At 42.9% G+C, this 17020-nt stretch overlaps 1 protein-coding gene across 3 annotated transcripts; it reads right to left on the bottom strand.

Moving 5' to 3' along the window:
- Positions 1-29: 29 nt before the first annotated feature.
- On the bottom strand, positions 30-17020 carry LOC133967759 (myc box-dependent-interacting protein 1). 3 transcript variants are annotated; one of them, XM_062403407.1, is made up of 20 exons: positions 17000-17020; positions 16715-16821; positions 15404-15484; positions 14660-14714; positions 14434-14528; positions 13986-14081; positions 13585-13695; positions 13390-13482; positions 13177-13262; positions 12873-12948; positions 12009-12064; positions 10941-10985; positions 9499-9568; positions 8681-8803; positions 7151-7171; positions 4611-5060; positions 4027-4092; positions 2918-3181; positions 2705-2806; positions 30-2596 (listed from the first exon to the last, which is right to left on the bottom strand). In XM_062403407.1, exons 2-20 carry the CDS (start codon positions 16799-16801, stop codon positions 2495-2497), a joined length of 2079 nt encoding a protein of 692 aa, XP_062259391.1. In that variant the 5' UTR covers positions 16802-16821; positions 17000-17020; the 3' UTR covers positions 30-2494. The 3 variants fall into 3 exon arrangements, with proteins under 3 accessions (XP_062259391.1, XP_062259392.1, XP_062259393.1); XM_062403408.1 differs by lacking the exons at positions 10941-10985; positions 17000-17020 and having other exon boundaries at positions 16715-16990; XM_062403409.1 differs by lacking the exons at positions 4611-5060; positions 17000-17020 and having other exon boundaries at positions 16715-16990.

Here is a 17020-nt window from a genome sequence, read left to right on the forward strand (position 1 = left end):
GACAATGAGCAGAGCAAAAGATCAGCGAGGAGATTGTAAGTAATCTTTATTATTTCCGGTCAGTTGGGTACAGAAAAAAACCTCTTTGTTGTATCCCATAGCTCGTCGCAGGAGACTGATCCATAAAGACAGACAGAGAGCCAGACCCAGGCAACACACTCAGCAAGTTATACATAAAATCTGAAAAACAAACTGTGATAGGTGACTGGTTTCCCCGAGAGTGCAGCTGATGTTCTCACATGTGGGTCAGGCACACGTGTGAAAACACCATGCACATCTGAAGAGGTTAAAAACACAGCAAAAAAGAGAAAAAGTTAAAGAAAACTGAGTCTGATGGATAATCTCCCATTTAGCTCTATGCGTCTGGTCTCCATGTAATCATGTTTTAACTCTGTTTGGACCACGATACCCCAGCGGCATTTAGAGGCAAGGCTGATGAACAACAAGCAAACATAATCAGGGCTAAAATAAAGGGGTAATGGCGGGAAATAAATATACAGCATGTCACCGCAGATCAATAAAATAAATAATAAAAAAATTTAAAAAATGCCTGTTTCCGCTGCCTCAAAAGTGACCCAAGTATCATGGTCTGAAATTAAGGGTGTTCACACAACACATGGGAAGTCAGCATGCTCACAGTTACACACATACAGATATGAATGTCTTTATAGAATATGTATCTGTCATCACAGCTTGGCAAAAATTTACACTTATACACAACAAATGCACAATAACACCTGGATTCATAATACCAGCCAGTGGAGACAGACCCAACACACGTTTGCGTCGTCTGTACCTCGGCCAACCCCCCCCCCCCCCCCCCCCACGTCCAATAACAGTAGCCTATAGATAAAGAATTTATGTTTTTCCCATTAACCCCACTAACACACGCACATACAGTCACACACACATACATTTTTTTCTCTCACACTTATAACATGTCAATAACATCATGAGGAATGTGAATATTGAGTCGGTGACTGAATGGATGACAGGATGTGAGATGGATTCAACCAGCTACGGTGTGTGGCTAAATGTTGAGAGCAGTAAAACCTGACAGAAGTACAAAAACACTCCGTAACATCCTCAGTTGGCAATTATGTCGACATAGTTACATTAGGCTATATGTAATCGTTGCTCGGCAGCATACAAAAATAAAAGAAGTTGCTCTGGTGCATATTCGGAGTCATCTGCATGTGAGCTAAGTAGTCTCTATGCAAAAAGAAGGAATTGTTTTTCGGCACATTGTCTTTTTCTAAAACGAGTGAGGCTAGCTCACCTATCGTATGTCGATTAGTATTCGGGTGTAACTGTATCTGCCTGAATATTAAACAACCAGTAGCAGCTTCTCATGCTCCTCGTTGGTGTCGTTTGTCGGCCTTTTTTTTTTTTTTTTGCAAGCTTGACTTATGCATATTTGGAATCTCTCGACTCACGACTATCGAAAACCTGTTAATTACATAAATGATTTTCAACAGTCATGCGTTCCGCTCTGTAGATCTCTGAGACCGGTGTTTCTGTTTGATTTTCATACTGAGTTCCTGCAGTCACCTTAACAAGGCTGGTGTCTGATGACCCGTTAACCGCATAAGAATTTATTGAGGAATTTAAAAACAGCTTCACTCTACCTATACCACCGTCGGATCTAAACTAATACAACAACCAAGGGCCCATGGTTCACAAGTCAATAATTAAAGTAGGAGTAAGGGATTAGATGGAAGCGTCCACACGGCATTGTGTCGGGAGTGTGATCACCAGACTGAGAACGTCAGGGCTCATTAAACATGTGCAGTTTAGTTGATTAGACTTTGGCACCTTGTGTGCTCAATGGTCTTTTTGCTAGAGAGGAATTTAAGACTTGAAAATGAGTGTGTCAGTGTCCTCACAGCCCGATCATAGTAATTACCCCCCCTGATCTTTATGAAACAGATATATCCTGTTAATATATGTGTGTGTTTGAGTGTGTGTAGGGCTTCCTCTGCTACACTTGACATTGTCTTAACAATTTCCAACATTTCTCCATGGCTCTCAATATCAGATGAACAAAAAGCATGTCTCAAAAGCCATTTTCTCAGTGATGGTGGTGGACTATGCCTTGGAGAGTTTATGACGAGACATGACTAAAACATGAAGCATCATAATAAATTTGAACAGTAGCCATTGCAGAGGTCCCACGATCTCTGCATCGAACCTGTGTGATCAGGATTCTCTCATCAATTCCAGCGGGACCGACTGGCACCTGTGAAATGACTACGCACATCAGTAATTTCTAAGTGTTGGCGGAAATCCACGAAAATTGCGCTATTAGCTTTTAGCACAGTGTAGCAGACCTTAGAAATGCATGATTTCAGCGAGGGCTGTGACAGCTCTGCTTCTTATGGCCAAAGTCCTAGTAAAGATACAGTATCAGGGCAATAGAAGATATGGAGGATAGAGGGAAGGGGGAGGGGAGACAAAAAGAAAGAAGCTGGAATGACGTGTCGGTCCCTCTCCTTCACAGCCTCTGGGTGAAGTTTTCGGGGAATACTCCTGTAGTGGCGTTTTCTTTGTTCTGCCGCCAGTCGTCCTGCTTCATTCCCATGAGCCAGCCGTCGTCCTAAGTGCACAGACAGGCAAACATTAACTCATTGTGACTGCTATTTCACAGAGCCTGCCCGTGTGCGTGAGCATGTGTTTGTGTTTGTGTGTGTGTGTGTGTATATACCTGTTCATCAGGGTTGTCAAAGGTGATCACTAGCACCACGTCTCCAGCCTTCATCTCCAGCTCGTCTGTGTCGTTGGCTCCGTAATCATGCATCACCTCGACCTGTGATCACATAAATGACAACATTAAATATCACCATGCGTACAAGATCTATTGGGGCTGAATGGATCCTCAGCCCATTTGTATAATCTTCAGTGTTCTATCATTATTTACCTTGAACAAAAATCCAGGAGGCATGTCTGCAGGCTCTGCTGCTGCTGCTGCTGCTGCTGCTGCTGGTGCGGCTGCTGGTGCGGCTGCTGCTGCTGCTGGTGCTGCTGCGGCTGCTGGTGGTGCTGCTGCGGCTGCTGAGGCTGCTGCTGCTGGTGCTGCTGCTGCTGCTTCTTCTGTTGCAGCTGCTGTTGCGGGTGCTGCTGCTGCTGTTTCAATCGCTGCTTCTGTTACGGCTTCTTTTGATTCGTCCTCTACTGCAGGTCTCTGTTCAATAAAAAGAGGCTAAATACATACTAGACACATTGTTCACCCTGTAACACTTCTTCATATTTAAAGACATTTTAAAAGATGACTGAAAAACTCTGCTAGCAGACTTTATATATACACGCGCCGGTGTTTCGAAAGTCCTTGAAGTGTTTTTCCACACAAATATTGTATTCTCATTCTTGGAGGCTTTTCTGTAGAAAACAAGAAAGACTGCCTTGTGGTAATTTGCCTCCACCTACAGTGCAGTTTCAGTCTTCATACATTTGACCACTGAAATCTAATCAATGAATTCTTCCTAGAAAGAGCTGGTCAGATTTCATGTTCAAGAGGTCAAAACACATTTTGTGAGGCCACAGTGACCTTGAACTTTGATCTTCAACCACCCAAATCGAATTATTGCATCCATTTGTCTAAGTGAAAATATTTTTCTTGAGGCCTTCTTAAGATAACACATACACAAGGCAAATAAGGGTTTCCTGAGGTCTCAGTGACCTAGACCTTCGATCTCCAGATTCTAATGAGTCTCTTGAGTCCAAGTGAAAATTTGGGGAAGTTCCCTCACAGTATTCCTGAGATAGCATGTTTATGATACAGGGACGAACAGACTGTGGCCACTGGCTGTCACTGGCACAGGGGCATAAAAAACTCTTAATTTAACTATGGCTTAATTAGGACTGAAAATGAAATGACCTGATAATAACCTGTAAAAGACACCTAATCTATTTACAGTTCCCATTACCCATTTATGGGTATTGAAAGATGTGAAAGAGTTGAGAGTACATGTCAAATATTTGCCTTTGAGGTTATATTATCTAGACTTTAACAGAGGTTATTGCCTTTACCTCTTCTACCACTGCTTCTTCTTCTTCTTCATCTGCTGTTGCTGCAGGAGTCTCTGCAGACTCATCCTGGGAGCAGAGAGGCAAAGAGGAATAACAGAGAAAGTTTAGAGAATGAGAGACATAAGGGTTCTGAAAAAGGATGTGGAAAGAAGAACAGAGAGACAGGACAAAGACAGACAACACGACAAGCAGCAGAGCCTAAACAGCAAAGTCATAGTTAATAAAGCAAGGTTAGATATTATTGCACAGTCATAAAGATAAAGCTTCTGCACGTGGATGCTATGTGCGTAAACTTGTGATTAGCAGAGATTTAAGTGAAAATGGACGCAGATATTTCTATTTCATTCCCTCATCAATTTATTTACAACTCGCCCTCTCGGTCACAGTTAATGCATCCACACTGCTGCTTCAGATGCATCCTAACTCTTTCCATCGCGGGATTTATCCATCTTTCCACCTGTCATTCACAAATTCTCTCTCTGTCATCTGTTTCTTTCCCAAACTCAAACCTCCTTCTCAAGAGTTGATGCATCCACCATTTGCGCTCAGATGCATCTCTCCTTTTTTTTTCTCTCCTTGGTTACCTGACCCTCTTCATTCTCCAACGTGGTGGCCGCTGGGTTGGCGGCAACTGGGCTGGTGGCAACTGGGCTGGTAGCAACTGGGGAGGTGGCAACTGGGGTTGCCTCTTCCTCCACAGTGTCAGCTGGAGCCTCAGCTGCAGGTATTTCATCATTGTCAGCAGGCACCTCTGTGACAGGACGGCTCTCTTCATCGTCCAGGACCTCCTGGTATTCAGCCACGGGGTCGGAATGAACCGACTGGCTCTCATCCTCCTCCCATCCCTCCTGAGCCTGAGCCACAGGTTCACATGGAGCCGGTGGGATCCCGTCATCGCCCCAGCCCTCTGTGGCCGCTGCTATGGGGTCATAGCGGACAGGCGGCACACCTTCATCCCCCCAGGCCTCTGCAGCAGCAGCCACAGGGTCATAGTGCTTCTGGGTCTCCTCTTCCTCGTCAGCCCTGTCCTCAGACTGAGGGGCAAGGGTCAGGATTCAAGGAATCAGAAGTTATAAGAGATAATTTACCTTATGGGTAATATAAGATGTTTGTAAATCAGTTATATGTTTTTGATGGGCAGGGGGAATTGATATCACATTGAGGGGGCTCTAAAGGGATGATTGGGGGTACTACCAACATATCAGGTAAGGAGTTCAACCATTAAAGGACCATGCAAGTGATTTTAAATGCCTTAGCCCCCCTAACTTAAAATTGTGTTTGCTTTTTCTTAAGCTTTCTATATTCCATTCCATATATTATACCATTTATTCTGACATGCAATCGATTGCTGTTTCCAATTAGGCCAAGACCAGAAGATTATCTCTGCTTACTTTACTAATCCCCTGAGTTTTGGTGTTTCACAACTTTGCAGTAGTAACAGTTGTTACATGCTATCGAAGTTGCTGCAGAAATTCATCATAACTCAGTTGATCATTTGGCTTTTCCATCATCAGGTGAAAATTCCACGAAATTCTCATGAAATGACCCTAACCCTAACCCAACATCAGGCTCAACTGTTTGTGTTCTGTGATCATGAAGACAGTGATCCTTCTAAACATCTTACCTATTCATACCTTATCACAATGTTGTTGCGAGCATGTTAGTAGAACCTTAGCATTTCCGTCAAAACACCGCTGAGCCTAAGTGCCATGTTACAGCCATTTGAAAATGGTTGGCAGTGATGTAAAAAGGGCTAAAAGCTGAAAAAGCATTTGAATGGTCTTTTAAGTTGTTGGAACATGAGAGAGGGTTGGAGGGGTCTGCTTCAAGCATTATTTAGATTCAACTTATTGTTTTGCAATCATGGGGAAAGGGAGATCATGAAAGATGCCATGGACACTGTGGGTCACCATCATCATCATCATTATCATCATCAGCATCATCGAGCAAGAGCCAAGAGGATTGATAAGCCCTTACAGAGCAGGATCAGGTTAAATCAAAAGACAAATGAAGATAAGGGAAGGTGGCAGTCGAAGGCAAGAAAGAAAAACAATAATCAGCCTTTTCCATCAGAAGATAGATGTTGGATCTTCTGTGTGGGGTTTGCAAGCATGGTTTCTATTCCCACGGCTATGTTCAGATGGAGAAAGAGGAAGGAAGCTTTGTAAGAGTAGAAGTGTCGGAGCCTTTCGGAGCGATCACTGCTTTGCCTCAAGCTCTGATACAGCAGGACTGTATGATCGTTGAGACACGTCCCTCTTACAGCGAACAAAACAAAAACTCACATCATAATCGGAATGCAAAGTTGCAAGCAGGGCTTCGTGAAGTTGCCCACTGAGTCTCCGGTCTCGTTTCTACCAAGCCATCTGCTGCGAAAATGAGCAACTTCACTCGACTCTCAGAACAGTTGTTCCCTTTGTGTCACATGGGGCCTAGCGCTGTGGCATGTGAACACACAGGGATACAAGGGGGAGCAGAACAAAAAGGAGCCAATTCACTTACAAATCATTTTACATGTTGCAGATTTTAAATTTACATTTTTGGTTTATTGTATGTTGATACAACTTTGATTTGAGTCTAGTAGTTTGTCTTTTACAGGCCTTGGATCTGCAGTATTTAATATGTTACTGCATATCCTGCATATAACAAAAAAGAAGAGAGCACTGCATATGGGATTTCATTAATATATTTTATATAAAATATGCAACTGTGTAAAATGTCCATTTGAAAATGAATTGACTCGATTTCCAACATCTATTTGTGCTGTACGACAATCTCTTCAGTGTTTGGTGTCATCACATGAAGCACTGCACACACAAGGACAACCAACGCACAAACAGATTTGGGACGGACAAATGAAATAAGGAAAGTACAGAATAATGAATATACAGAAATAACCATTATAGAAGTCCCAGCCCAGATTGTCCTGCATGTGTAGTGCAGGACTTGTATAGCATCAATCGTAATGAGAGTGGGGCTTGTATAATTGCTATATACTTAAGTAGTAAATGCAAACAATGACAATGAATACAAATAAAAAGATGCCGATAAAGATGATGATCATAATGGGTAATTGTGTATTGTAATTTCTGAGCACGTTGTAGGATGACGGTGATTAACTTACCCATGAGTCCCAGTTTGCAGGCTGTGGAAAAGAGAGGAGGCAACAGGATGAGTAGACAGAATGAAACTCTTACATAAAGTCTTTTGTTTTGTTTTGTTTTTTGCTTATGCCCGTTGCATTCAATAAGACATTTCCAGTGCAGGTCCCATGCTGTTTAACTATAAGCCCATAGCAGGAGATCTTCAGCAGAACTAGAGAACAGGCACTAGAGTATAGAACAGTACTATTTGAAAGAAGAAGAAGAAGAAGAAATGCAAATGATAGAAACTAGAAACAGAAAGAAGTAGATTCTGTCATGTGTTAACTGCACAAAAGCTAATTTATTCAAAATTAGCATTGTTCCCACCAGCCAGGTAAAGTAGTGTCTGTGGTTTAAGATGATCATTACCTAACAGCAGGGGTGCAGTGCAAAGAAAACAACATATTTTCACATTATTATTTTCTTGTTCTCACAGCAATAAGCTTAAGGAACAGTGGTGACTCACACACACACACAGTATAATGTTGCCCTTGGTTAAGGGTCTCAGGATATTTGTACAAACTGCTGCCTTATAGCCGGATGTTATCTCTGCTGACTCAGAGGAACACTTAAGGTTAGTGAATGAATAATACAGTGCTTTGATTAAAAAAAATATATGTTCAATATCTTGCTTGTTTTCTACTAACTCCAGAGAAAATAAATCTCATTTAGAAGTTCCAGCTTTTTATTTCCACAGCTACTTGCTCACTGTTTGGTCGTGGGCAGTTGTTGAGCCTGAACCATTCAGAAAATATGTAATAAAACTCTAAAACAAAACCAATAAACTCTTCAGAGTTAGTCAGGCTACTATCAGTCAACAGTGAGTGATCTGTGGATTGTGCTGAAGAAGCAGGAAGAAGTGGTCTCTAGAAGCAGGTTTCTACAGATCATCATGCCATCATCCACCTTTAGTTTGGAAAATCAGAAAGAAGAAGCAGAGCAGCTGACACCACACACTATGCCAAACCCACCAAGGGATTTTAATTTTTGTATTCAGACTCCAGAAGCTTATTTTAGTATATTTAAAGTCAAATAACTGCTCTGGCAACTGGCACTGTTTCTGAAAATAAAATTGAACCTTATACTTTTTCATTTGTCCAACTTGTTTTAACTGGATTATGTCATATTGCAGTGGAAGACTTCTTTCCCCCACATTACAAGTTCATTTGCGCTTAAATATCATGAAATGAGCTTAAAGACTGTCGGAATAGAACATAAAATCTCTTGTGAGTTTGGCATTTCTTGCATTGAAGTGTCTCTTCGACTATACGCGTTCATGCCACGACTCATCCACCTGTGTGACCGCGGAGGCTTCGGCTGCCGCACTGAAAGAGTCCAGGTCCATGTCCAACAGGCTGCTCACTGCAGGACCGTCAAACTGACAACAACAGGGATAGGAGCGCTCATTGGCTGATTCGGTACAACAGACGTGACAAGGGACGGTAAAAATCAAATAAAACTAGGAGGAGGAGCAGGAACCTCAAAGGGCTACTCCACAGTGTGTCACTAACCTCTGTAGGGGAGGTGACACTGATATCAGGAGCAGCTGCAGCGTCAAACAGGTTGATGATGTTCTCTGTCTTCATCTCAATGGACGGGGTCACCTTGGGTGGAGGAGGCATCGCTGGCTTTAGCTAGGACAGAGAAACGAGGATAAAGAGTTAATATGAGATTTAGCAAAAACCGATCAACATAGTTAAATCAGCCATTAATTGTTGAAAACTTGTTTAAAAAGGGTATTTCTCAGGATATGTTTTGAATTGTCATAGAAGAAAAAAGGTATAAACAACGGTATAAAGGTGACATGCAGCCATCACCAGTTATAGAGATCTAATCCCAACGGTGGAATTCAACAAAGTACTGTACTAAAACTGCAGAACTACAAAGGCCTCTACTTTCCACTCCACTACATTTTTAAAATGCATTTTCATTTCACGTTTCCTACAAAGTAATCAACGCGAGGGGAATTGCTCCACTGATCCAATCAGAGCTGCCTCCTTCAAAGTTGAGCAGAGTGCCCTTGCAGCAGTAGAAACGCCACCGCTGACACGCCGCCAGTATGGTGGAGTGTTGTTTTGGGGAATAGACTTTCCACTCAGTAATTACTTTTACTTTTAAGTGTATTGAAAAAGCAAGTTCTGGCTCACTTCTACTCAAGTAGAAAAGTTATAGTGATAGAGATGGCTTCTACTTGACATGCAGCCATCACCAGTTTGAGAGACATCATTCACTGGCACGACTCTAACACATCGGAATAGAGAAAGCTTCAAAGTGTGTGCGTGTGTGTGTATGCGTGTGTGTGTGTGTGTGTGTGTGTGTGTGTGTTTACCTTGGAAGGAGATTTGGGGATTGGGGGAGGTCCTCCTGGCCTGAGAGTGTGGTTAGATGGTTCTTTGCCACTGAGTGAATGAGAGAGATCGAGAGAGGGAGGACAAGAAGACAATACGGACAGATTACAGAGACAGTGAGGTGGACGGCGAATGATGACGTGAGAGAGGAGGGCAGCAAAGGTTAGAGGGAGCGGCCGGACGCTAGAACATGACAAGAGAGAAGTTACATGGCATGCTGTGGAGAAGTCAAAGTGGACGGTTGTCATCGATCATGCAAGAAAAATGAGCCTCTCGCATCCCGCCATCACTCCCATCCCATGCAAGTGTGTGCCTCCTGTAAGTCCTCACAAGCGAGCAGTGATGAGAGGCATTCGCTGTCATACAGAGCATGTCCTACATGAAGCCGCCCCAGATCTGCAGATGTGCAAAGAGATTGGAACAAACAGGCAACCTAATGCTGGATAAGGCAGTTGTGTACATCCATGGCTTTAAATGAGAACATTTTAAATTAGGTTCCACATGACTAAGACTGTACAAATGATGGACCCCAGAACTCCAGGGGCCAAAAGGCTCCAAGCTTTGTGTGCAGGCTTGTGTTACTACATGTCTAACTTTGTTAAGGAATGAATGACACTAAAACAATCAACAGTCATTATAATGGCCCCTCGGTGGGTTCTTTTTAATCTAGGATTTTTCTAAATCTGGGGCCATTAAGGGGCCACAATTGAAACAGAGTGGACGTTTATATGTCCCACATCAGTGCACGATTCCTTTCTCAGTAAGCTGCACATTGAATACAATGTGAATATATTTAGAAAGTTGGTCCTTGTTCAAGCACATTGTGTACTACACAAAACAGCCTAGAAAATATAAATTCTCAACAAATTGTTATATTTATTGTTGATAAATGACACGTTTATCTTTGACAGATTTTAGCTGAATCCAGAACCTGTGGAACCGGCCCTGCCACAGTGCCTACAGCTGAATTACACAAAAATGGGTGTTTACCAGTGGATATTAAAGAGACAAAGTGTTAAAGGGTCATGGTAACTAAGAGGACTAAGAACCTCTTGACTACCTCTTGATTCAAGGTGAAAAGTTGTGTATTGCAGGGGTACACATACATTTTAACAAGTCTCACTTAAAGGTAGATAAGACGCTGTGAACCTTGACATCCATCATTTTATAACAGTCTTGCCTTGCGCAGCATTAAATGCACAGTTCTGCTCGTCTCTTGTTTATCTGCAGCTCCGAGGGCACAGCTCTCCGATCACACAGTGTGTCTGTGAATTCACTTGCACAACCAAGCACTAGTTCTCTGTAGAAACAAATCTGCCAAGCCTGCAGACTGACTGACATAAATACAGCTGGAGAGACGACCCAGCTGGACAGACAGACAAAGAGTTGTGTCAACATGGTTACCACAGATGCTGCTGGTTACCTCCTATTTGCTCCTGACGTTGAGGGGCCGCGGTTAACTGTCTTTCTGCAAGGAGGGGTTGGCTCCAGGTTAATGCATGTCACTTTGTGTGTCTGTTCCTGTGTCTTAACTCAAATGTCTGGAACATATAGCCTTTGAGACCACAGGCTCCATATTCTCCACATGGACAGATCAAGTACGAATTTCAATCAGTGAAATAATCAGTTGAATCATTTGTTCATTGGTTCAATAGTACTACTATGACTAGTACTAGAGTTACTAGTACTACTACTTGTACTGCACTACTATGTTCTATTCCACCACATTTTATTTTTTTAAATTCAATAAAGAAAAGAAAGTGTATTGTATCAAAGAGTGGTATTTCCTTTTTTGTGAAAATCACCTAATTTTCGATTTCCAGCTCTTACTTGTGATGGAGACTATGACCCAGTTAGGACCTGGTATTAACATCAATCCTGAGTGATTTGATCTGAAGTGATCTTTGCTAAGTTCAGTTCTGAAAGCGTCAAAATGCAAATGTTGTCTGTGCCGCCTCGGACCCGCTACAGTTTAAATTTACTTTTACGTCTTCTGAGTCCATATGTTGACTTTTTTTAAGCATCCACCATAATATCAACCACATACTGATACTTTTCTTAAATTGGTAATATGTTTCCTCATAGCAACCCACATTCATTCAGACTTTTTTTTTTCTATCCCTCACAGTTACGCCGATAAACACATGTTATCACACATGTGTAAACTCCAACTGGGTAGAAACAACATCATTTGTTTTCCTCAGGCACAAATGACGTGCGTGATTATTTGAGTATGAAGCTTTATGCGAGGTGTGAACTTCACGTTGCTGACTTGTGATCAGATGTCTCAGGATGGATGTTAATACCAGGTCTGATCTGGGCCTTTTACAATAATCAAACTTAGTGAGTTTTGTCATTTCTAAAGAAGATGTATTTTTCGCAGAAGGAGACTTCCTGCAAGTATTTTCTTCAAGAGGAGCGACCACAGTGATTCATTGAATTCTTATTATTGAAGTGAGAGATTATGATTGATAGATCTTTGCTCACTAACCTGGCTGTGTCTGTTCTCTCCAATTCCACCAAGACATCGTACAAATCCTGATCCAACTGCAGGAAAGGGAAAGAGAAGCATGGGAGTTACTTTACCATATCATTCTCTCAAAATCTTGAATTGTGATGCAAGATCTTTATAAGTCTGTCTGTAATTGGCTCACATATCTCGAGAAACATTCATTTTGTCCAGTTCACACTTGGCATGTGTGTTGCTAAGTGCCTGAGGCAGTTCTGTGTGCAGCGCCTGATTCTCCAGTTTTATTCTAGTTGAATAAACAGGTGGACAGCTGTTTGTGCAGCAGCCTCTTGGTTCTGTGGACTGACTCCTGCAGCAGGTCTTTACTCTCCGCTGCTCAATTACTGCCTGTCACTTTTACAGTTTCTGGAAAAAAGGCTGCTCCCAGCAAAACCATTGCTCGAGCAAACGGCCCATTACAAACAGGTAGGTTTAGAATAGGCACTGCTGTAGCTTTCACTGAATGAAGAATCTTTCAAGTCATTAGTTTCATCACATTGTCCATGCGCTGTCAGGTTTGTTTGCATCATCGTGTCCAAACTCTGCAGAGGGACAGTATTACAAACTCTCCAGCTAAGACAGGATTGCAGTGAATAATCTGAGTGCAGTCGCTTAAAGCCCCAAGTCCTACATTTTCATTTGCTGGGCTAATAATAAGAAATGAGCTTTAGCGGACTTAGCATATGAAGTTCAAGGGCAGCAAGAATTGCAGCCCTGCTAATGTAGTCACTGGCACAGTCAACAATTTTCCCATCAAGTGTTATCTGATAGTCTGCGTCAGTTTGTTTGTTCTGCTCTCTATCTGGGTTCAGCCCCACTGGGGAGGTCCACGTCGACGCATCTCACCCGGCTCATCTCCTTGTGAAACTTCTCCTCGAAACCGGATAAACTCTGGAAGGTGCTGATGTAAAACCCAACACGACTAGAGACAGAGAGAGAGAGAGAGAGAGAGAGAGAGAGAGAGAGAGAGAGACAGAGAGAGAGATAGAGAGGGAGATTCAGTATTGACTGCATTACTGGCTTGACTTGGTTCAATTTCCTGAGAGGGTAAATGTGGCGCGGATGTTAGTGAAATGTAATTATAGCATCTATCCATCAACAGGAAAATCAACATCAGTTTGCACACACACACACACACACTGATACACACCTGTTCCAGAGTGAAGGTAACTCCTCTTGCAAGTCAATATTAATCTCCTCAAACACCTTCTGGGCTCTCTCCAACTCTTCCTCAGCCTGAAACACAAAAGCACACAAGCACACACACACACAGAGAACATCCCATTTACCGACATTCATTTCCATAAAACTTATGATTCACTGTCAGCAGACGTTGTAGAGGTACAGTAAGCCGGTTGTGTACCTGGCCCCTGGACAGACTGCTCTGGGCAACGTTGTGTGCAGACAGGATACCCTGAGCCCAACCTGGAGTGGCCCTCTCCAACAAAGTCGCCGGCTGGGGGAGGGAACACGGATTAACCGTCTCAAATGGCTGATACAACAACTTGTTAGAGTGTGATTATAACCATCATCGAAAGCCGCGTTGCATTTGCGTTACCTTCGTGATTTTAATGCCCCCGTCCTTTTTCTTGGCCTTGTGTGTGGCAGAATAGTTGTGCCTGGCGCTGTCGTAATCCACCAGTTTCCTGTCCCTCTTAGCAATACGCGCCTGAACGGAAGAGAAGAAAAGAGTGGAAGATAAAAAGGGAGAATAAGAATCAGTGTTATTTATCGTCTCTTATCTGCAGTGCAGTTTCCACGCATAATAAATAACCTTGTCTTTGTTAGCCTGCAGGCAACCAGCGATAGATAGATTCAATCAATGCTTTCTTCATAACGCCTACTTTTCGATTTAATATCCAAAATTCAATAAAACAAAAAGATAGTGTGAAAGGCTCCCTGCATGAACAAGTGATGCTCACACTTTGCAGGTGAGGTCGCTTTGACCACACAGCTCACCTTAATGTCAGGGAACTGGCCCAGGTACGTGTCCATGGAGATGAGGGCATTGTCGACCAGCTTCTGGTGGTAGTCCGTCCACAACACATCACAGTCCTGCAGCGTGGATTAACAACATCACGCACAATCAAACTTTTCCATCTCTTACTCAGAGTTAATTCCACTTGCTCGGCTGCTATAAGTCTCGGCTTGATGGTCTCGTGTCTAAAATTAGAATAAACTGAACCCTTTTACTGTTTAAAAGCTCCATCAATCCAAAAGTAATTTCCAGAGCAAGCATGATGAAGTCGAAGGAGAGACGCATTCTTCTAACCAGGCGCACTCACAATAACAAGGAAGAGCTGCTGGGATACATTCGTTTATAATGAGCCATTCACGCCCACACACACTTTTTTTTATATCCTCTCTCACACACTCGTTAAAACACATTTATCAAAGTGTTTCTGACCTCCACAATGGAATCCACCTCGTTCTTGCCTGGCCACTCCGGCTCGTACATATCAGCCAGACAGGACTGCAGGTTATTGGAGGACTCATGCATGGCTGAGGACAAACACACCGACTGGTCAGTGGGTATTTGCACATCCATGACGGTGTGTGTGTGGCTTGAATGCATGAGTGTGTTCAGTATGTGTAACTTTGCATGGGTTTGTGTGTGTGTGTGCGTGTTTCACCTTTCACAGCATCCAGGTACGCCCTGAGGTCCCTCTGCAGTTTGCTGCCTTCGGTCTGTGGGTGAAACACAAAGCATGAGGGTCAGAGAGAGTGCGAGTAGAGAAGTAAAGACATTACAAGCCTGTGCCAGAAAATGCTTCAGTCTCAGCAAATTCAAACCTATTGAGACAAGTGGTGGAAGAAGTACTCAACTATTTTACCTCAGTAAAAGTACAAATAAATGGATAAAAATGCACTCATGTAAAAGTACCGCGTTAACTTTTCTATGCGAGTAAAAGTAAGTTGCTTTTGAATAAACTTAAAGTCTTAAAAGTAGAAGTACTTCCTGAGTGTTGGCTGTTACCTAATACAAGTGTCTACTGCATCGTTAACTGTGTCTACAGCATGTTTTGTTGAATACAACAATAACACAGACTGTGTTTTATCAATAAAGAATTCCGCCGATGCTGTTACTGAAAACACTTTTCTTCCCAAGTGATACTTGGCTGCAGGAGGCTGGGTCTAATGTCACCTGCCCGCTCTGATTGGATCAATGGACCAGTTCCCCAATTGTTACTGATTACTGAACTGGATTCAGTCCAAAGCCAAAGGCAATGCTTTGTAGTGGATGTAGTGAAGTACAAGTTAAAGGTTTCACAAAACAAATCTACTCAAGCAAAGTACAAATACATGAAATATGTACTGAAAGTATAGTAACAAAGTCATTTCATCCCACTAATGGCCATGCAACATATGTCACTCACATATTGTTTGCCGAAGTTGATAACTCCCTCCTCGAAGGCAACGTCTTTGGTCTCATCAGCTTTGCCAAGCTTCTGGAGAACCTGTCCGTCAAACAGATAATTGCATTAGTGACAGCACAGAGGGCAACAGCAGCAAATGATGTCACTCTGGTTTTAACTTGATGAAATACAAAGGTAAAGTGTTTTTGATGCTTTATAAAAACAGTCGTAACAGGAGATAGACCCGTTTGTTTTTTTTTTCACTTCACCTGCTCTCTACATCTCACGATTAAGTTCAAATATGATTAGAGATAGAAAAGTTAATTGTTTCACAATGAGAGAAATGGGGTTCAGGGTACAAATACATATATTTGTTCAAAGTTATAGATCACACACTCTGGACTGCACTTTAAACTCATTCAGCTGTAACTCCCTTAAATGTACAGTATCAATTTCTGTCAGTCAAGCTAATGTACAACACATTTCACTGTATATAATTTAACACTATATATATATATTCTGTTTACACTGTTTATTAATTCTATTCAAAAACGTACTTATAGCCTTTACATTGCCTGTTCACTTTTTATGACTTGATTGATTACTCTATTTTTGGACCTCTTTGCTGCTGTTACAGTGGGAACAATAAAGAATATCGTATCTTATTTTTTAAACATATATAGACAAATAATGTCAGAAATACGCCACAGCTACAGCACAACCTCCTCTTCCCGACGCATTCACACCTATGTAACGTACATACTGGCTTCATGTTTTCTCTCGGTCTACCTTCTGTTAAGTCCAACCGTGCATGATGCGTGTAGCTGGACGCGCAGCGCCCCCTGACACACATTAAGCGCACAACCCGCTGGTGCGTGCACGCGCCGACGTGGTCCCTTATTTACCACTTGCACACACCGCAGCGTGCGTGTTCCACATTACTGTGGTGCTGGTACAAATGCAAGAGAGTCTGCAGTCAGCCACCATCTGCGTGACGACCCTCGGCTCCAGTATAAGCCTGAACCCCATCAGTCACCAGGCTGAGTAGTGAGCAGGCCGAACAGGTTACATCTCATTGCATTAAGAACAATGTCCGCTGCACGACATTGGCTGAAGAGGGGGATGTGTTTTAATTCACAGTCCCCCATCCCCAGAACACACCATCTATGCTCTTATTATTATTATAATGTCGTGATGCGACACTGCGCCTTCAGTCGGTGGAGGATGCGGCACCACTGCTGCCTCACAGCCCGTGGGCCTGCACTTCCTCCTCCTCCTCCTCCTCTTCCTCCTCCATCCCTGTGCGTTAACATGTAAACCAGCACCTCCTACCTTCTCCTGGGCTCGGGTTAGCTTCTTCTGCACGTTGCTGGCCACTTTCCCTGCTGTCAGCCCCTTCCCCAAATTCAACTCAGCCATCTTGGAGCGCTGGATCAGTTCTGTTGGATGCGGGAGAAGGAAAGGAAACACAGGAGAATAACGATCGGTCGGACCGCTACGGCGACGGTGGATGCAGATTCATCAATGTCCAGTGGAGAAATAAAGTAGATGGGTGTAATCATGTGATGCTGTGATGTATCTGTGGGATTGGGTGAGGGCTGAAAGCTAAAGCTGTACCTCTGTAATGTTGAGCCGATG

The sequence above is a fragment of the Platichthys flesus genome, chromosome 13, assembly GCF_949316205.1.
Source record: "Platichthys flesus chromosome 13, fPlaFle2.1, whole genome shotgun sequence".
NCBI classification, from domain to species: domain Eukaryota; kingdom Metazoa; phylum Chordata; class Actinopteri; order Pleuronectiformes; family Pleuronectidae; genus Platichthys; species Platichthys flesus.